Source organism: Equus asinus, chromosome 16, assembly GCF_041296235.1.
Source record: "Equus asinus isolate D_3611 breed Donkey chromosome 16, EquAss-T2T_v2, whole genome shotgun sequence".
Taxonomy (NCBI): domain Eukaryota; kingdom Metazoa; phylum Chordata; class Mammalia; order Perissodactyla; family Equidae; genus Equus; species Equus asinus.
Genome location: NC_091805.1, coordinates 41,884,162 through 41,902,229, shown reverse-complemented (window position 1 = coordinate 41,902,229; position 18,068 = coordinate 41,884,162). Strand labels below are relative to the sequence as shown.

The following is an 18,068-nucleotide window of genomic DNA, read 5'->3' as shown; positions in this document are numbered from 1 at the left end:
TCAGCTGTCTTCTCTGTGCCTGTGCTGGTGAGAATTGCTAAGGCTGTGCCCACAGTGCCTGACTGGTGTTTCATTCCTGGATCCCAGGACAGAAAAAAACCAATTAGATAAAAAAATGAACACGGAAGGCTCTGCGCTGCTGTTCCTGCTTTTCTGTCCACTCCAGGCAACTGCTGGCTGTTCTCAGACAAATGGAATGGAAAGTATCCTTCCCCTAATTTAAAAATTGAAACAGAACTGCTTTCATGCTGTGTGTGTGTATGTGTATGTGTGAGTGTGTTTTAATTCCAATAAAGTGCTTTGAGGAGGAGGAGACTGTGATCCTACTTGAAGAGCCTGAAAGAAGGAAAGAGAAACAAACCTGTGAACAAGACAGGGCCATGTCTCACAGCTCTGCACCTCCATGCCTGGCATGAGAGCCTGAAGCAGGCCTTGCTCAGCCTGTGGCTACAGGGGAAACCAGAGGGTCGGAGTGGCAGTGTTGTGTCCATTACCGTTGCTCCGTCCTTTCCTGGCTTGTCTGCTCTACTTTTCCCTCAGAAGAGCAGAATTGGGTAGGAGAGATTTAGAAAGACTTGTGACCAGCAGCTCCAGACCAAGACCAGCTCCAGGAACTTCAGGCTGGACCTAGGGGATGACTGCACTGACTCCCAGATTTGCAGGCAGCCCCAGGACTTGAAAACACCAGGTAGGCAGCACTTTAGGGCAAGCTTTGCTAGAGTCATAGCCTTGATGGCATTCCTGGCAGGAATGGATAAGAGGTGACCTTGCATTTAAAAGGAGGAAAGGTGTCTGTGTTCTCTTACGATGGCCAGCAGTACAACCTCTCTGATGCTTGGGTCCCCTAAGCGTTATCATCCATAACTGTTTATTGCCTCCCTAAAAGAAGCATAAAGCCCAGAGCCAGGCTGAATGAAAGAGAGATAAGGACAAGAACATAATACCACCTGTTTACATTTGTTTAATGTTTTGAACTTTGCAATACCTGTTAACATGCGTTCTCCCATCTAACCCTCACATCATCCCTGTGAGGGAGGTCCAGCAGTAAGGGGTTTGCTTTTGGCCACACCAGTGTTAGGGCCAAATAAACCCAGCCTGCAGGTTTCCTAGTTTCAGGTCCATGCACTTTTCACTTCATGTTACACAGGCTCTTTATGCCAGCCAGACACAGGGGCAGTGGGAGCACTACACCAGAGGTCTCCCTGCTCCCTAAGCCTGCAGGGAGCCACCAGAAATGCTGAGGTCAGATGTCAGGACCAAGGGTGTCCTCTGGAGGCCACATAGGTAAACAGAAGGAAGGGCAGGAACACCAGAGGTTCAGGGTCAGCAGCCACCACGGCCACTACCAGTGTCAGCAGAGCACATACTGCGTTCCCTACATCTTGACCTTTGTCAGTTGAAAAGACCTTTTTGTTTACTCAGAGGACTCGCAGGGCCCACTCCCAGAGAAAAGAAGCCTGAAGGCTGGGAGGTAAGACTCCCGACCCCTCCTTCCCTCCCATAGGCCTCCCCATTCTCTTACACTGGCAGCCCAAGAAGAAGGGGAAGGTGAGGGCTGGCTGACTCAGCCTGCCAGTGCTTAGAGATCTGGAGCTGAAAGGCCCCAGCACTGTTCAGCTAATGATTATTATTTACTCTGAACAGGCCTTGGCACAGCAGCCAGCTGGCTCAGGGAGGGTGCTTGGATCTCCCACAGTGAGGCTTTAAAAACAAGACCCATAGCAGCCATGCACGAAGGTGGAAGGGTGGGACAATGAGAAAGAAGGGACAGGCCAGTGTCAGGGAGAGGGGAGGAGCAGTCTGCTCTGTGACAGGGTGAGGAGAGAGGAGGCAGAGGCTGGGAAGAGAGACAGCAGCCTACCTTTGATGCAGCTGAAAAGCCAAGAAGGTGAGGCTGGAAGACTCCCACAGAGTTCCTGCCATTCAACACCACCCCCAGCCATGGTGGGACTCAAGGGACAGGGTGGTCATGGGAAAGATAGGGATTGGGGGGTCATCTGAACCCAGAAGGGTACTCTTATTATAATTTGGATACAAAAACCATCCATATTTCTAATGTCCTCAAGGTTGAGTTTGAATATAATCACATTTGGAATCAGGATTTAGTAAATCTGCTATGCAAATTTATGCAAATGACATGCAATTTTTTTATTTGAGCACACTGGCTTTTTTTAAAAAAGGCAAAACAGGCTGACTACTATCAGCTTTCCCTAAGCAGGGGACAAGGGCAAAGGGCAGCCATTTGCTTCTCCCCCAAGGCCTGTGCCTCACTGACAAGGAGCCCAGCTAATATCCCAGATGGGGAGATACAGAGAGTGGGGGGAACAGAGCGCGGAGGGAGGCAGGAGGCTTACGCAGGTGGCAGCCACGGAGATCCCAGCTGGAGGAAGCGTGCCCTGGCACTGAGGCCTAATGGTTGTCCAGCTGCTGCCCCAGGATGTGAGGGCAGGTGGTGTGGAGGGAGAAATGCAAAGAGGGGAGGGAAGGGAAGCCCCCCCCCACCATCTGGCCAGCCGCGAAGAAGGGCTCCTCCTGGTGACGTACTCCCTAAACTACACACAGACTATCCAAGCAAGAGACCACCTGTGCCCTGCTCTCTGCCCCGTGCCCCTGCCCTCCAGGCCTACCGGTCAGAGGTGACAGCTGGGGCCCCTTCCTCCAGCAGAATATAAATGACTTCCCCCTTCCTCCCAGGGCTGGGAATAGACATCAGCTGGCACAGCCCACGCAAACTGCCGGCTGTCAGCCCGCCTGCCCGCCGCCCACCCGCCCCCGCACCAACTGGGAGGAGGCAACACCTCAGGCAGCCTGGGGCTTTATGGCGTTGTCTGCTTGGCTCTCGGAGCAAGCCGGTGAACCTTACCCAGCCCTCCCCCCATGCTGCAGACAGGGAGAGACTCCCAGCACTGGCTGTGATGGAGGAAGAGATGGAATGCCTGATCAAAGTGACCCTAGATGAGCATCTCCTCCATGCAGCCCCAGGAACCATCTCTTCCAGGTCCAGACCACAGTGGGTAGTTTGAGAGGGGACAGAGGGCAATGAACGAGACAGGAACAATCACCCTCTGCACAGTAGTGGCCCCCTTTAGATGCTCAGGGTCTGGAGAGCTACTGGGAGATGCCATCTGACCCAGGAGGAACCTGGTGAGATCCACTCAGAGGACACGTCTGCTCTTGCAAACTCCATCCTTGTATGCTGAATCATACCAACCTCCTTGCTTCTGAGCCACCCAGAGACAAGGTCTTGAACCTTCGAAAGACCTGGCATAACCCAAATACTGCCATCGAGGAACACCTCCCCCTGCTCCTGGGACAAGGAGCTCCAGCCTCTACATTCCAGGCCTCTCAGAGTTTCCACTGAGCTATCTCTACCCAACTCAACACCAGCTTTCCTGACTCAGCCGTCTTCAGTCCTTGCCATGGTCTACGGAGGTTCCACCTCCTCCACTGAGCCAGACCACAGTTAACCAGTCTGGCACCCAGCCTTCACGGCTGAGGGCAGTCTGGGGAACTACTTCCAGTTTGGAAAAAGGTGAGGTCTCTGCAGGGAAGTGGGCACAGCCCTCATTTGCCAGCTGGCATCAAACTCAGCCCCCTCCAGGGCCAAAGAGCTGGCAAGAGATGATAACTGAGGAAAGCTTAGTTGACAAGGGAAGAAGGAGAACCAGGGAGACTTGGTCTTCCCGAGATCAGAAGAGCCCTGCCCCACTTCCTTGGTTCTTATTTTGTTCAAAAAGCTTTGGAATAGCTCCATGAAGCTATGTGCTGAGGTGAGAACCTGAGCCCTAAGAAGGGAAAAATGTGAGATGCTCAGGACTACTTTGCCACTGAGAATGGATGTCAAGGGAAGGAGCATCACCATGTTCCACAGCCCTCAAGCCCAGATCCTGAGGTGGGCTGAAGGAAGTTCTTAGCTGGGCAAAGAAGCCCAGCCAAGAGCCATAGGCTTGGTTAAGCCAATGCCCTTCTCCAAAAGCTTTAAAGTGACTTCAGTGCCTTTACTATCTTGGAGTTCAGGAAACCCTCACCTGGGCCCCTTCTCTCCACAGGGCCTGACCCTTTGTGCCCTGGTCCAGGGGCCAAATTGGCACAGATTCCTGAAAGGCCACGAGGGTAGACCTGTCTCTCCAGAGGGGCAAGGGGATAATGAATGCAAGAATTACATCCTGAGTCTGCTGAGTGGTCCAGCCCATGGTCCAGGGCTGGAAGGGTGTGACATCAACCCAAGAGACACTGAATATTAGAGATTGTTTAGAAACACTCGTTACACAGATGAGAAAAGTGAGGTCCTGAGACATGTGACTTGCCTAAGGTTGCACAATACAGCCTATGAGGACCATAACCCATAAACAAGACCCGTGGGCTCTCTCCACTACAGCACCCTGCTTTCTCAAAAGTGACCCAAAGAGCCATGGCTTCCATCCATAAGTTACAGGAACCCAACTCTTTATCAGGCATGCAAGCAGGAAATGACCACCACCACCATCACCACCACCACCCAACACTTCTGTCTCCCATCAGGAGCGGAGGCTTCAGGACCAAGCTCCCCATCACCTTTCACTTGGACCCAGTGCACTTCCCCATTTCAGCCCACTGAGTCATCCATCAGCAATAGCAGTTTGGGTTTCTGCAGCCCCTGGCCCAGCTAAGAAGTACAAAAACCCTACCACTTCTGAAGTGGATCCCTTGAAGATCACCAAAGGAACCACTGAAGTCCAAGGCAAGTGTCCCATCAAGATTCAGAGTTCGGAGGAACTCACATTTCCATTTTCTTCCTTGGCAAGTAGGAGCTGGAGATCTGGTGCATGATCACCAGGGCTGGATAGAGGGGCAGCGCCAGGCACAGGTACCAGGCTGCACCTTTGATCTGGGCCTGGAACCACACTGAGTACAGGCCCAGGAGCACCGTTGCCGTAGCCATCAGGTAGACCACGAGTCCACATGTCAGATGGTAGAGCTTGAGGCGAGCCACCCTTGAGACCCTGGCTGCCTGGGGACAGAGGAGGCAGAGCCCACACAGGGCCTGGCCACCAGTGGCCAGCAGCGTCAGAGCCCCTACCCAGCTGTGCCAGGACACCAGGTGGGGCAGCTCACTGCGGGTCCTGCTGCAGATGATGAAGCCCAGGCCCAGGGATGCACAGAGGATGGCTAGGGTCTGCCCTGCCCAGTGGAGTCGGATCCGGGCCTTTCGGGAGCAGAAGAAGAACGGGGAGTGCTCCGATGAGAAGAGTAGGATGGCCTCAGCCATGCAAAGGCAGAACTGTGAACATAGGAGAGGGCCAGTGAGCCTCAGGCCCAGCTTGGAGGCCTAAGAAAAAGGAGGTGCTCTCATACATCCAAACAAGGAAGACAAAGGGTGGGGGCTAAAGAACTCCCACCAGTACCTCCTGTCTCACAGGTCAGCATTTCCGGGCACAATTGAGAATTAACACTTGAGTAGAAGTCTCATCATTCAGGCTGACATCCACACCCCGCCCTCCTCCACAGACCATGGCTCCCATTTCTTGATCAATGGGAACAGCAAACGTTAAACTTCTTCCTGAACTTTGAGGGGAGCAACTCGATAACACCCTTTCCACTTCCTCCTTTCAGGCCCTACTAGTGGAGAAAGAAATATCTTCCATGCCCTCCCACCTGCTTCAACTACCTGACACTACCTACAGCCCAGCCCTCCAGGTCTCCCAGTCTCATAGATTGCAGGGAAAGATGGGGCCCTACCTGTCCCCCACCTCTCTAAGCCTTAGAAAGGCCGAGCCTTCTGAAGGCTGGATGCTTCACTAGGGGCATATCCAAACAAATCAGCTGCAGAAAGAAGCCCAAACTCACCGCCAAGGCCATGAATACGGGGTGCCAGGAGAAAAGACCTAAGAATCAAAGAGAACAGACTGACGGTGGGCACCATTGTTTCTGCCCCTGTGCTGGCGGGAGCCCAAAGAATCTGGCTAGGGGGAAAGGTCACTGTACTATCCCCAACGCTAATTAGGAATCAGGAAGCTTTGGGTGAGCAACCTAGAGGGCAAACATACACCAGTTTGGCCTGGGTTCCCCAGTGGGCACCTCGCAGCTGTCAGCCCAGTTCTAGAATGCACCTTGGCCTCCCTCCCTTACTTGTAGCGTCCATCATGCTCATGATGAACTGGTGAGTTCAGTTCAGTCTTCTGCCTCGCCTCCCAAGCACCCAAAGAACCGCCCCTCTAGGATCCCCCCGGGGCCCCGCCCCACCACGCCCTTACTACCTCTCCACAGTCCGCCCCTCGACTGGCGGGGTCCACATCCACGTTTCCTAGCGCTCCCAAGCGCTGCCCCTCTGGCACCTCGGCTCCACCCCCTTCCCTGGCCCCGCCCCTCCTTGCCCACTCACTGGTTCCTGGCCGGGACAGCAGAATCAGAAAGATGGTGAAGGCCCAAGCTACCAGGTGCGCCAAGATCCCACTGCCTCTCCGCAGCCAGCGGGTCAGTCTCGGCTCCCTCGCTGGAGCGGGAGCCAGACCTACCACGAGGGGCTGCATAGCCGTGCCGGGCCGGAGCGCACACACTCTCAGCGGCCAGAGCGCGTCTTCCGGGTTTGCGATCGCGGAGGCGGCCGCCGCCGCGGGAGAGGCTCCTCCCCCGGGACGCCTCCGGCAGAGCGGCAGATTCGCCCACAGCGCCCTCTGGGGGCTGGGGGGAAACCGCGACAGCCTTGGAAAGCCCCGAGGGCAGAAGGGGACCGCACACCTCCAGTCCCAGCTTCATTTGTATCTTTATGTCTACAATGGCTTGTCTCAAGTAGCCTGTGGAAATTACACTTATGGCAACTGACTTCAGCCAAACCCGAAATCACAAATTTGGTACATTGAACCAAGAGTGTGAAACCAGTGTTTTGAGCAGTTTTCCAGAAATACTGAATTTCCCCGGCTACCCACTCTCTTCTGCCATCCCTTCTTCTGTCTTATTAAAGGAATAAGAATCCCCTCCACCTAAAAGCAAGGAGACTGAAAGGACAGGCCAAAAAATAGTGCCCTGCGCTTGGTGAATTCAGGTTTAAGGACCAAAGGAGGGAGATGCAAGTCTCATCCCATATCTGCACAGTAGTTGTCCCCAGTGAGATAAATGGAAGAAGTAGGGCACTCCCAGCCCTTGCTGCCTCCAAACCATCTGCTCAGCCCTGGGCAGCCAGGCGATCCTGACGGACCAGGGCCTCCCACATTCCTGCTGTCTCCCACACTAAGGGAAGTTCTGTAAGCAATCATACCTTTTCCCTTCCTGCCTCCAAAAAATGTGTGGTTCAGCTCAAGGAGGCCTGCGTGGGAGAGGCTGTACCCCTCCCTTAAGGGCAAAGAGGCTGTCCTACAGAATCAGGGACATCCTGAGAGCAGTTACCAACTCAATTCAAGCTCCTCCAGTGGTTGAGAAAATAAGGCAGGTAGTAAGAGGCGGGAAGGGCAAGAACAGCTGAAGAAACTGAGGCAGTAATTCGGATGGGATGGGGGCCTAGGATTGCTGGAAGACCAGAAAAGGGCCACAGGCTGACTCCCACAGACCCTCAGGGCAAAGATCCAAGGGTAGAGCCAGACATGTGGCTCCCCTCCCCTATCAAGTTTCCCTTCCCAGTGGTACTGGAGTCGTCTCCCAGGTCAAGATTCTGGGGAGCCTTGCTCACTCAGAACCACATGCCTCACCGTCCCATCTGGAAAGAAGACTGCCCCAATGATACAAACCCCAGCCATTTCCACACTGTTGAAAAGGACAAAAATTGATGAACATAAGAGACTTTTGCAGGCAAGCGATGGGAGCTGGAATCTGGCTACCTATCATCTCAGCCTCCCAGGGTGCGGTTGGGGACAGTAAGGATACTCATTTTGTTACATTTTTTTGCTTCCTTTTCTATGTTTCTGTTTTTGTACTTTCTTAGGAACAGCAACAGAAGAGGGAGACAGTCTTGAGGTATTTTAAAGAGTTTTTTTTCTTAAAAAAAATAATATAAAGTTATAAAAAGCGGCAGCAGCCTGGGGCCCGGATCTGGAGGGGAGGAGGTGCTGGCGGCTCCATCGCAGTGGGCAGGCACTTTCTCGTTAATGGGCTTTTGACTGCAGGAAGACAAGAGGCAAGAGACAGGGTCAGGCTCAGGGCCTAGCAGTCCTCCTACCCAGTGAACTGTGTGGACCATAAGGCTAAGGCTTGATTTCCTCCTGCTGGCCTGGTGAGTAAAGCTGGGCAAAGGGGAAGATGAAGGCCAGCCCAGCAGGGGCAGGCTGGAGACCACTCATGCACACATGTGCGCACAAACACACACTCTCATGCCCTGGGCAACTGTTCATATGGGTGCCAGAGGTGTTGGTATGTATCTGGCCCATGCCTAAACCAGGAAAGCAACCCTCCTTCCCACCTCCGATAAGTCCCTCCTGGCTGGGATCATGCGGACAGTTCATAGCACGCTACGCCAGGGCTCCCATCAGAAGAGGCAAATAAACCTGGCTGCTGGTTTTACCAGAAACCCTGAAGAACTCGCTTGGCACCTGAAAACCTGGAAGTGGGTACATGTGCAAGGTGGGCATACATGCATATGTGGACCCTGAGTTGTGCCCCTGCCTTTCCATATCCTGATACCCAGAGGCAAAACCAATGAACAAGACCAGCCCACCCACCCTGCTGCTCAGCACGTTAGGCCACAGCTCAGGGACCCAAGCTCAACCCCACTACCCAAACCTTTCTTAGCAGAGCTCAGGGAGTCCAACGTCCTTTCCTTCAGGGGATAGAGGTAGCTCCAGTTCCTGGAGTGAGGGCCACTTTGATTAAAGCAAAGCGAGAGTGGGGGAGGGGGAGGCAGAGTCGGCATCTCTGTAGCTCAGCGGAGAGGGCTGGGGATAGGGGAAGGCCATCAAGCAAAAGCTGGAGTCACCTTGCGAAGAGCTGATCCACCTCGCCCTAAAGAAGACGGCCCAGGAACTCTCTCAGCTTCCCCTTTCTTCCCTTCCCTGCACAAACATTTACTTAGCACCTTCTCTGTGTCCCACTGTATACTCCACCCTCGTCCATCCTGACCCTTCCCTGCCCATGCTCTTCAGGGAGCTGGGCTGGTACCTTCAGTGTAGAACACTTCTCCTCAAAGGCCAGGGCCGGACCCGGCTTCTTGCGGCGCACAGAGCAGGCCGCATCAGCAGGGGTGCCAGCCTGGCAGTGCTTGGCCTTCACTGGCCGGCAGTAAGTGGCCAGATTTTTCCGCTTCTTGGCTACCTCCTCCTCAGAGAGGCAGTTGGTTGGCAGGGCCTTGGCTGGGTGTCCAGCCGCTCCCCGGTTGTCCAGCTGAGAAGCCTTGACTGGTGTGGGGGGCGGATGAGGGGAACCCCGACAGTCCAGGGGCCCTGCCCGCTTCACTCTTGGCCCCACCGTCCCATTAAGCCCCATGCCCAGGGCTGTTTTAGTCTTGGTTGAGAGGCCCCGGCAGCCAGGTTTGCCTTTTCCAGTGGGCTCCATGATGCAGGTCCGTTTGAAAGTGGTGGGGCCAGGGGATAACTTTCGCTTTCGAGAAGGGGCCTCCACCTCAGCCCCGTCCTTGCCTTTGGATGACTTGCTGGCCTTCGAAGGAGGGAGCTTGCTGAAGGATGGGGATGGTGTGTTGGCAGGCAGTGGTGAGGTGATGGCCTGGCTCCCGCCCATGCATTCTGCCTGGCTGCAGGCGGCTGCCACACTGGGGGAGCCTGCAGGGTAGCTGGGGACAAGGCTGTCCTTGGTGGGGGGTGTGGAGGCTGGGCAGGCAGGTCTGGGGGTTGGGCCTGGAAGGCGGGGGCAGCTGCCCGTAGAGGATGGGCTCAGGGGAGCAGACAGAGATGAGCTGACAAGGTGAGATGGAGGCTCAGCCGCTGGTGGAATCTTTCTGCAGCAAAAAGAGAGCCTCACTGTGATGCGCAGCAAACAAGAGGGCCTCCCCACCAACATACACCAGTCTCTCTGCCCCACCTAGAAATGGTCCACAGAGCCCCTGCATTGCTGCCATCTGCTGGGAGACGCTGGAACTTAGGATCAGGAAGAAGGCACAGGAATAGGCAGGAATGAACTAGTATATAGACCCATTAAGAACCTCATTCTAAATCTCAGTTTGCATATCCCCTATCCCTAGTTAGCCAAAAGGTACTGGAAGTGATGGATAAGAGTCGAGATTCATTCAAGCCCTGCCTTAGCCCAGCTCCAGGCTGCCAGGTTTCCCCACCTCCTCTTCATTCTAGCTGGAGTCTTCCTGGCAAACAGTCAAGCCAAATCTATAGGTGTATGTGGAGAATTAGAGCTTCTGAAGCCCATGTATGCCTGGGGGACAGGGAGGGACGTTCTGGGCCCAAGAGACTCACTTCCACATGTGTGAGCTGAGGTGCCGTTCCAGCATGGAGCTCAGTGCGGAGCAGAACCGGTCCAGCCGGCGGCTAAACACGTAGCATCCTGGACTCACCAGCCGGCTCCCAAAGGTGCAGAACTGAAGGCAGAAGGAAGGTACAAGGTTAGCGGGCCCTGAAAAGCAGGGAGGGCACCTGCACACAGGATCTGACCTCCTCCCCACATTGTGGGCCAGGAGAGCTGGGCCACCCCCCACCCCAGGTCCCTGCCCCAGGTCCTTACCGCCTGTGGCCGCGGGGGCCGGGTTGCATAATGGCAGTCAGGGGGGAGGTGGAGGTCGTCAGATGTCCCCTCCTCCTCACTCTCCTCGCTGGAGGCTTGGGCCCCACCCCGGGGCAGGGGGAAGGGGAACAGGCCTGGGTCCCCATCACCACCACAGGGGCCATCATCATCCAACTCACTCTCAGAGGAGGCCCGGGACCTGGAAGGGCCAAAGGGGATGTGAGGGTGATGTGATGGGAGTGGGTCAGGGTGGGGTGTCCCTGAACCCGCCAAGCTCAAAAAGCCAGGGCAAACACCCTGCTGGGCAATCAGACAAAGAGGAAGGAGGACAGGAAGGGAGGGAACAACAGAGCTCAGAGTAAGAGCCAGAAAGATCAGGGGCCACAGATCCCAAGGGGTTCTCTCCCCAGCCCCTTCACTTCCCAGGCCCTGCCTCCTCAGAAGGAAAATCTGCTCCAGATTCGCCTCCTCCAGAAAATCTTCTGAGTTTAACTGCACCCAGCTCTGGTCAGCCCAGTCAATTCTCTCAACCCCCTTCTTGCATCACATATTCCTGTGAGCCTGTCTGTGAGCTGAGCCTGTGTTTCGTGTCTGCCCCTCGTGTTACAGGCAGAGATGCGTGTGTGTCTCCTTCAGCAAGGCAGGCTCTCCCCGGGGTCCAGCGCAGCCTCTGCACACGAAGGGGCCAGTGAATGAATACACAGTAGGACTGCCTCACCCAGGACCCTGACCCTTTCGGCTCCCCAGTTAAGAGTTTTAGCCTGTTGGAAGCAGCCTGGGAAAACGTTTTTATCCTGGGTGTTGGAACTGGTGCACTACAGACAGCCGGGGAACTGTGGTATGCTTGGTCAGGAACAGGGAATCACCTACTTCCCCACCACTGTTAGGGGCCCCAGGTATCCCCCCACACTCAGGGCGGAGTAAGCAGCACCTTTCAGGACACTTTCTGGGCCTGTCTCCAGGGGACCCTGACGGCCAAGGGCCCAGTGTCCCCAGGTGAGACAGGGGCTGGATCCTGGACGTACCTGGGCAGTGCACAGTATGGGTAGGTCTGCTTGGCACGAGCAGAGAAGGTGCTGCTGGGCACAGCCGCTGCTGCCACAACCGGGACTGAGGAGGGGGGCTCCTGGGAGGGGCGCTCCAGAGCTGGCTCCTTACGCCCTGGGCTTTTCTCCTTGGGAGACTCCCCTTTGCGGGAGTTGGCCTTCAGCTCTGCCACTAGCACATCAAAGTCCTTGGCCCGGCCCTGGACCTCCCGGCGCTGGTGCACCGAGTGGATCTAGAATACAGCAGGGTGGAGGGGTGGGGAGGGGGGGTGTGAGCTGAGCAGGGGTGAGGGGCAGCAGTGTGCTCTGGCCTGGGCAAGCGGAGAGAGAGGGGGTGTGAGTGTGTTTGTGTGTCTTTGTTTCACTCCCCCACAGGACCAAAAACCCTCCTCTGGGGTGGGGGCATCTGGAAGCCACCCCCTGCCTGCTGCCCCCACCTTGGGCCCACAGTGGGCAGCCTCCTCTCCCCTTGGTCTGGGCTTAACCCCCATCCCTGGACCCAGATCTTGGATAGCAACTCAATTCCTCTCCTTGCCCAGGGCCCGTGTCTGTGCTGTCCTCCCTCACTGTGCAGTGGGAGTGGGGGTTACCTTGCACGTCAGCAGGCGGGTACAGATCTTTTTGGTCTCTGGATTTATTACCCCACACTGCCTGTTGAGGTCACACTCCTTTCCTGTGGGGAAAGTGGTTCCCATGAACCTCTAGGCCATGTCTAGGAGGTCCACAGGAGGGTCTGGCTTCTTCCTGCCTAAAGCCTGAGAAGAGAGGGGCCTAAGACGGAAGAGCCTCTGGCCCTCAAGTCTGGGGCTGCAGGCTTCCAGAGAAAGTCCTCTGGGCATCAGCACTTCTCTGCTGGGCGCAAGAACCATCCCCATCCTCATTCCCAGCCCAGGAACTCATCATGGGGATTCCACGCCCAAATCAGGCAACACATATCAAGAAACAAAAGCAGCCACAGATATCTGGGATGCCAAAAAAAGCAGCTGTGGGAGGTGTGTGGTGCCCTGGATCTAGGTGAGAAAAGAGATAAAAGTCAGCAGCCCACAATGAAGAAGAATAACTTCACCTGCTTGGGCATAGGCTCCCTCAGCCTTGATCAGGAGACCTGGGCTGGAGAGATGCTTTCCAGGGAGCAAGCAGGTCAAGTGTGTGTCCATGTCAAGGGGTGACCAGGGGCTCCTGTGCCCTGGCAACCTGTGATAGCCAGGCCCACTCCCTCCTGACCCCTCTCCATCAGGCCCAAGGACAAAGCAATCTGAAGGAGCCCCCACTCTACCTCCTGACCCCCGAGACCACGACTACTCACGAGCCATCTTCCGGTGAGTTTTGGGGGGCAGCCTGACCCCACTAGCTTCCTTTTCAGTGGGGCTGCCTTCAGTCCGGTGACTGGGGCCCTCACTGGGGTTCATCTCAATGCTCTCTCTGCCAGGAGGTTCTTTAGAAGGGGGTGCCATGGGGTTTTTTCCTGGGGAATCCTTGGTGAGGCCACCTGGCTGGCTGAGGAAAGCAGAGGGCGGGGCCACCCTGATTCCGTGTCCATCGGGCTTCGGGAGACTGGACATCTTCTCCAGATTCACCACAGGCACGAAAAGGCTATACATGGAGAGAGGGTGTGGGCTGGGTGGTAAGGAGGCTGGCCTTGGGCCCTGGACTCTAGCCCAGAGCCATCTCCTTCCCAGCCCTGGAATTTGGGTGGGCTCCAGCAGGGGTGCAGAACATGGGAAAAGGGGACCCCATATTCCCTGGAGCACATGAAAGGGAGTGGCAGATAGAGCTGGCTGCCTCGTGTTGTGAGAAGGGCCCATCGCCCCACAGCTGCCTCCATTTGTGTCAACCCCGTCTTGGGCTAGGGTCAGGGCCGGTCTTAGGGAGTCTCCAGCCTCTCCTTACCAGAGGTTGTCCTTCTGGGTCTTCTCAGGAGGCTGGTGGCCACGGCTCCGGGACCCCTGGCCCTTCTCCCTGGAGGAGGTTTTGGTGGAACCTGGGGCCCTACAAGCTGGGCCCTGCCCATTCACTACATGGCATTTCTGAGAGCTGGCAGGGGCTGGAGGTGGGGGTGGGGCCCGGGCGTAAAGCTTGCTGAGGGGCCCATGTCTTCTTTCTGTCACCAGGAGGTGGAGAGAGTAATCGAGGTGAGTGGTATCAACTGCCTCCTTCCTCAACCTCCTAACTCTGCTCACAGACTCACAATAGAGAATCTGGAGTTCCCATAGCTTAGATTTTAAATTTGCCTCCTTCCCATCTAAATTTGACCCTTCAATACTCAAAATTCTACGACCCAGCTTCCTGAACCTCTTGGCTCTTCCTTTAACTCCATCAGATGCTAGAAGTTTGCTCAAACAATAACCCTTACCCGTCACAATCCTCTGAAGCTGCCCCCCAGGACCTTCTATCCCCAAGGCCTCCCTCCATTACCTACACGACCTCCCAACTGACCCTGTCCTCAGAGTTCCATGTTCCACCTTCCCTTGCCCCCTCTATCTCCTCCCTAGGGCTCCCCTCACCGCAGTGCTTCTGGAAAGCTTGAGGCTTCACCACTTGGCTGCAGTGGTTACACACAACCAAATAGAAGTCGTCATGGGCAGGGCAGTGCCCGAAGATGGACATGTCTGCAATGACAGAAGCCCTTATCACCGGGGCTGGGGACCCCAGGTTTCCTTGTTAAGATCAGAGAGCACTCCCACCCCACCACTAAGAAGACACTTCCCCTCCCAGCTGACATGACAGGCCTTATGCTGGATGCCCCCAGCCTCCAGAGTTCAATCCAACCAGTCCCTAAGAATGTAGGCTTTCAGGTAAGTGGGCGCCAATCATCCAGGATTAGACTCTCCCACAACAGGTCAGAGGAGCCAGGGGAATGGGCAGACTTGGACCCATCAAAGTGAGATCCCCAGACCTGCCGCTTTAAGTGGCCACCTCCTGGGATGTAGTGGAAGAGGGGAAGGTGTTCCTGTCTGCCCTGGGCCCCAGCCCTAATAGGTGCTGACTCCCACCTTCTTTAATGAGGGTCATGGCATCCAACTTCTTGGTGCTTTTGTTACTCTCTTCCAACTCAGCCCCTGGAGGAGAAATACAGCTCAGAAGGACCACTCCCTTCCCAGAAGCCCCACCTCCTCCCTGACCAGGGCCCGCAGCCAGGCAATAGGAAGCCCACACTCATGACAAGCTTCTGGTGCTCAGGACCACTTGGAGAACCCTTCAGTGGGTCATTCTCAAGTGCCCATTCTTCCTTCACCTGCTACCTCTGGAATGAGCTGGCCCCATCAGGAGGGATCCAGCCACATTTCTTACAGACCCTTCACTCTAAGGTACAGTTCAGGGTTCCACTGCCAACTAGTTGTGGGTAAATATCATCTCTTTTCTGGGCCTGCTTCCCCATTTAAATAGGAAATAGTCCCTAACATATTTTACTACAGATCCCTGCATCCCTTCTTGAAATTTCTTCAATGGGTCCTTTCTGCTACTCTCTGGCATCCCAAACAGATACTCTCCCAGGTCCCCATCCCCATGAACTCAATTTTCTTCTACCTGGGTTACTATGGCATCATCAAAGTTACACCCAGCTTCTCAGGTCCTGCATTGATAGGATGGCCACAGAGCAGAGAAACTGCTGTCTTGGGGCCCTTTGGCATCTTTAAAGTCCCCATGGGCAGCTATGCAAGCCCCTCCCCTCTTTAGGGGAGCTTTGGGCAAGGACTGCCCCTGTACCTCAGTTTCTGGGTTGATGACAAAAACACGTTAGCTGTGCAAAGCAGCTCTTTCCCCATCCCCCTATCTTACTCCTCTCCCCTCCCTCCTCTACGCCCCCTCCCTGTCCCTTGGAAAAAAAAATCAATTCTGAGTCACCAAACCCGTCTGATTCCATTTCCGGTTCTCAATGCACCCAGACCCTGACAATGGCCCCATCCTTGCCCACCCAGCATGGGGTAGTCCCAGGGTGGCCTGGGCTCCCACTCAGGTCTGCTTCTGACACCTACTAACAGATTTGCCCCTTTCTAGGATGAGAAGATTGTTGACAATCTTATATAATTTCCAGATAAGAGGGGTGGTGGGTTAGGCATGCAAGAGACAAGGGGCAGCTCCTACTCTTAAGTCTATTAAAATGCAGTGATGGACAGAACTGAGCTGGGAGTCGGATGTCTCAGAGGAGAACAAGTGTCATCAGAGACCGCTCCATGCGGTCTCCTCCTCCACCTCTTCTCACTTGCAAACTTCTTCAGGGGCTGATGCCTGCTGTCACCCCGAAGGCCACGAGGCCAGGTGCCCCCTGGGGCCCAGACAAAGATCAGGAGAAGGGGCTGTCAGCCTGCTCACCAAAGGCACTACTCCGGGGCCCAGAGAAGGTGGGGGTCAGGGGAGAGAGCCAAGAGGCAGGGCAAGAGGCCCGGGAAAGGACGGAGGGTTGGAGGCATGGATGGATGGACGGAAGGAGGGAGGAAGGGAGGATGGATAACTGTGGACCGACGAACTAACGCGGAGGGGGTGGGGGTCCAGTAGCACTGCAGCTGGTGGGCAAATGCCAAAAAGGAGCAGGAGGTGTGGGGCAGAAGGCCAAGGAACAAGGGGGGTTAGGAGGGGGGCACAGAAGTGGGGTGCGTGGGAAACACGTGGAGACGACTGTTGCGGATGGGGAAAGCTCGAGGCAGGTGCAGGAGGAGCGGAAGCTGGAGGACAGCAGGCAAGGAGAAAGATAAAGGCAAGCAGATGTGGGGGCAGGTATTGGGCATCGGCAGAGGCAGAGGTGGGCAGGGTGGGCTGCGGGATGTGAGCCGGCGCTAGGACCCGGAGGCTTGAAGGTAGCGGAGCAGGCGGGCACTAGGACCCGGCGGGTCCTTTGTTTGGGGGGCCGGGGAGCCGGACGGCGGCTCCCGTCGGCTGCTCCCCTCTGCTGGCGGGGGCCCGGAGTGGGGGAGGGGAGACAGTGATGGGGTCCCCGGACTCTAGGGAACCTTCACTCACCGTCGGTCACGAGCAGGTCGGCCCGCTCCACCCACGAGCTCCAGCTCTGTCCCGCGAAGTCATCGAGACTCGGCACCCGCCGCTCCAGAGCGGCCATTGCTGCCGCCGCGCGTTCACGCACCGCCATCACCGCCGCGGACGCGCGCCCGCCCGGGCGCCGCCGCCGCGCGGCCCCCTCCCCCCAGCCCCGCCGCGGGCACGCCTCCCCTCTCCCTCCCACCTTTCCAGCTCACTCTTTGCGCAAGCGCAGCACAGGTCTCCTGCCCCTCACCCTCCCTCTCGCATAGCCTTCTGGGAAATGTAGGCTTCGAGGGGGTGCTGTTGCCTACCTAGCTTGCCGAGAGAGCTCCTCCGAAATGCACAATTGCGGGGGAAAAAGAGACCAAAACCCCAGGACCTCCTCTCCTAACCCTTGTGCACAAATTCTTTGTGCTACCAGCCCACTCTCCCAAGCTCACTGCACACACACCCCAGCCCCAAACCTCTCTCTACCCAAGACGCCCCTCTAAGCCGTGCCTCCGCCAGCTGGCTGGCGCCCCTTCCTGGGCTGGCGGCCACGAAGCGACGTCGCTCCTCAGTAGATCGAATAGGGTAGGTGCAGGGAGGTGGGCGCTGTGAATCAGAAGGGCAAGGGGAGGGAGTCTGTAGGATGTGCTGAAGGACACAAGGGTTGGAGTGGGGGAGGGTCCTCGGCTCCAGTGTCGTGCCTCCTCTGTGGGAAACCCATGCTGCCCTGATGCAGGGTTGAAGTGGCGTTGTCTGGGTTTGGGAGGACCTAGCTGAGCTGACCAAGATCACCTGTCAGGATGACAGAAGGCTATCTCCGAGCCAGAGCCAGCCTCGGAACTGGGGTGGCCCCGAGGCTGCTGGTGTTTGCAGCATCTCTGCTAATCGTCTCTCTCCTCCTGAGAACTGCGATCGATACCCTGTACCGCTCCTTTCCAAACCCTGGCTGGACCCTGGCTCCATCCATCACTTTCGCTTCTTTTTCTAATGAATATTTTCTCTGAGGGAAGGGCTGCTACCAGAGCCTCAGCACAGGGAGATTTCTCATCAGATCTATCGTTTTCCTTGCTAAGGCCTGGAAAATACCTTAATCATCCACCTCTTTCTTCTTCTCAGCTGATAACATTTCTTCCCACCCTCACACAATCATGAAACAAAGGCCTGCCGCACCCCCCACCCTGTCCCCCGACCCATCACATCAGAAAAAAGATACTAATTCTCTTTTCCTTCCTCAACCCGTCATACCTCGTCCCATATTCATTCCTTCAGCTAAGGAGAAACAAAACTGGAGACAAATAAGTCAAGGTCTGTGATTTCAAGATTTCAGACTTTCTTCTAATTTTCATCCAGGGAAGGTTTAAGTACCTAAAGGATAATCTCCAAGGGCAGATATTCTTAACCTGAGAACCACAGATGATCTCTAGGGTATCAAGGAACCTGGTGAAATGGAATGTAATATTGTGCGCA

At 55.8% G+C, this 18,068-nt stretch overlaps 1 protein-coding gene across 16 annotated transcripts; it reads right to left on the bottom strand.

Moving 5' to 3' along the window:
• Window positions 1-4,234: 4,234 nt before the first annotated feature.
• ATXN7L2 (ataxin 7 like 2) lies at window positions 4,235-16,826 on the bottom strand. Of its 16 annotated transcripts, XR_011494887.1 has the most exons (13): window positions 16,596-16,824; window positions 14,630-14,695; window positions 14,141-14,245; window positions 13,527-13,737; window positions 12,943-13,229; window positions 12,227-12,309; window positions 11,616-11,869; window positions 10,591-10,789; window positions 10,326-10,447; window positions 9,064-9,856; window positions 8,882-8,957; window positions 8,369-8,506; window positions 7,928-8,069 (listed from the first exon to the last, which is right to left on the bottom strand). XR_011494887.1 is itself a non-coding variant. In XM_070486979.1 (12 exons), exons 1-12 carry the CDS (start codon window positions 16,720-16,722, stop codon window positions 5,149-5,151), a joined length of 2,397 nt encoding a protein of 798 aa, XP_070343080.1. In that variant the 5' UTR covers window positions 16,723-16,824; the 3' UTR covers window positions 4,235-5,148. The 16 variants fall into 16 exon arrangements, 12 of the variants coding, with proteins under 12 accessions (XP_070343080.1, XP_070343079.1, XP_070343083.1 ...); XM_070486979.1 differs by lacking the exons at window positions 7,928-8,069; window positions 8,369-8,506; window positions 8,882-8,957 and adding exons at window positions 4,235-5,260; window positions 5,827-5,864; XR_011494886.1 differs by lacking the exons at window positions 7,928-8,069; window positions 8,369-8,506; window positions 8,882-8,957 and adding exons at window positions 5,135-5,260; window positions 5,719-5,864 and having other exon boundaries at window positions 16,596-16,825.
• Between the last annotated feature and the right edge of the window lie 1,242 nt (window positions 16,827-18,068).

Excerpts from the sequence above, each read along its gene's own strand:
- ATXN7L2 (XM_070486978.1), bottom strand. The coding sequence starts at position 16,722 with ATGGCGGTGCGTGAACGCGCGGCGGCAGCAATGGCCGCTCTGGAGCGG. Across the intron at positions 13,738-14,140 it reads AGCTTTCCAGAAGCACTGCG|AAAGAAGACATGGGCCCCTC; the intron begins GTGAGGGGAGCC and ends TCCTGGTGACAG. Across the intron at positions 5,261-9,063 it reads AGAAGTGTTCTACACTGAAG|TTCTGCCTTTGCATGGCTGA; the intron begins GTACCAGCCCAG and ends CTATGTTCACAG.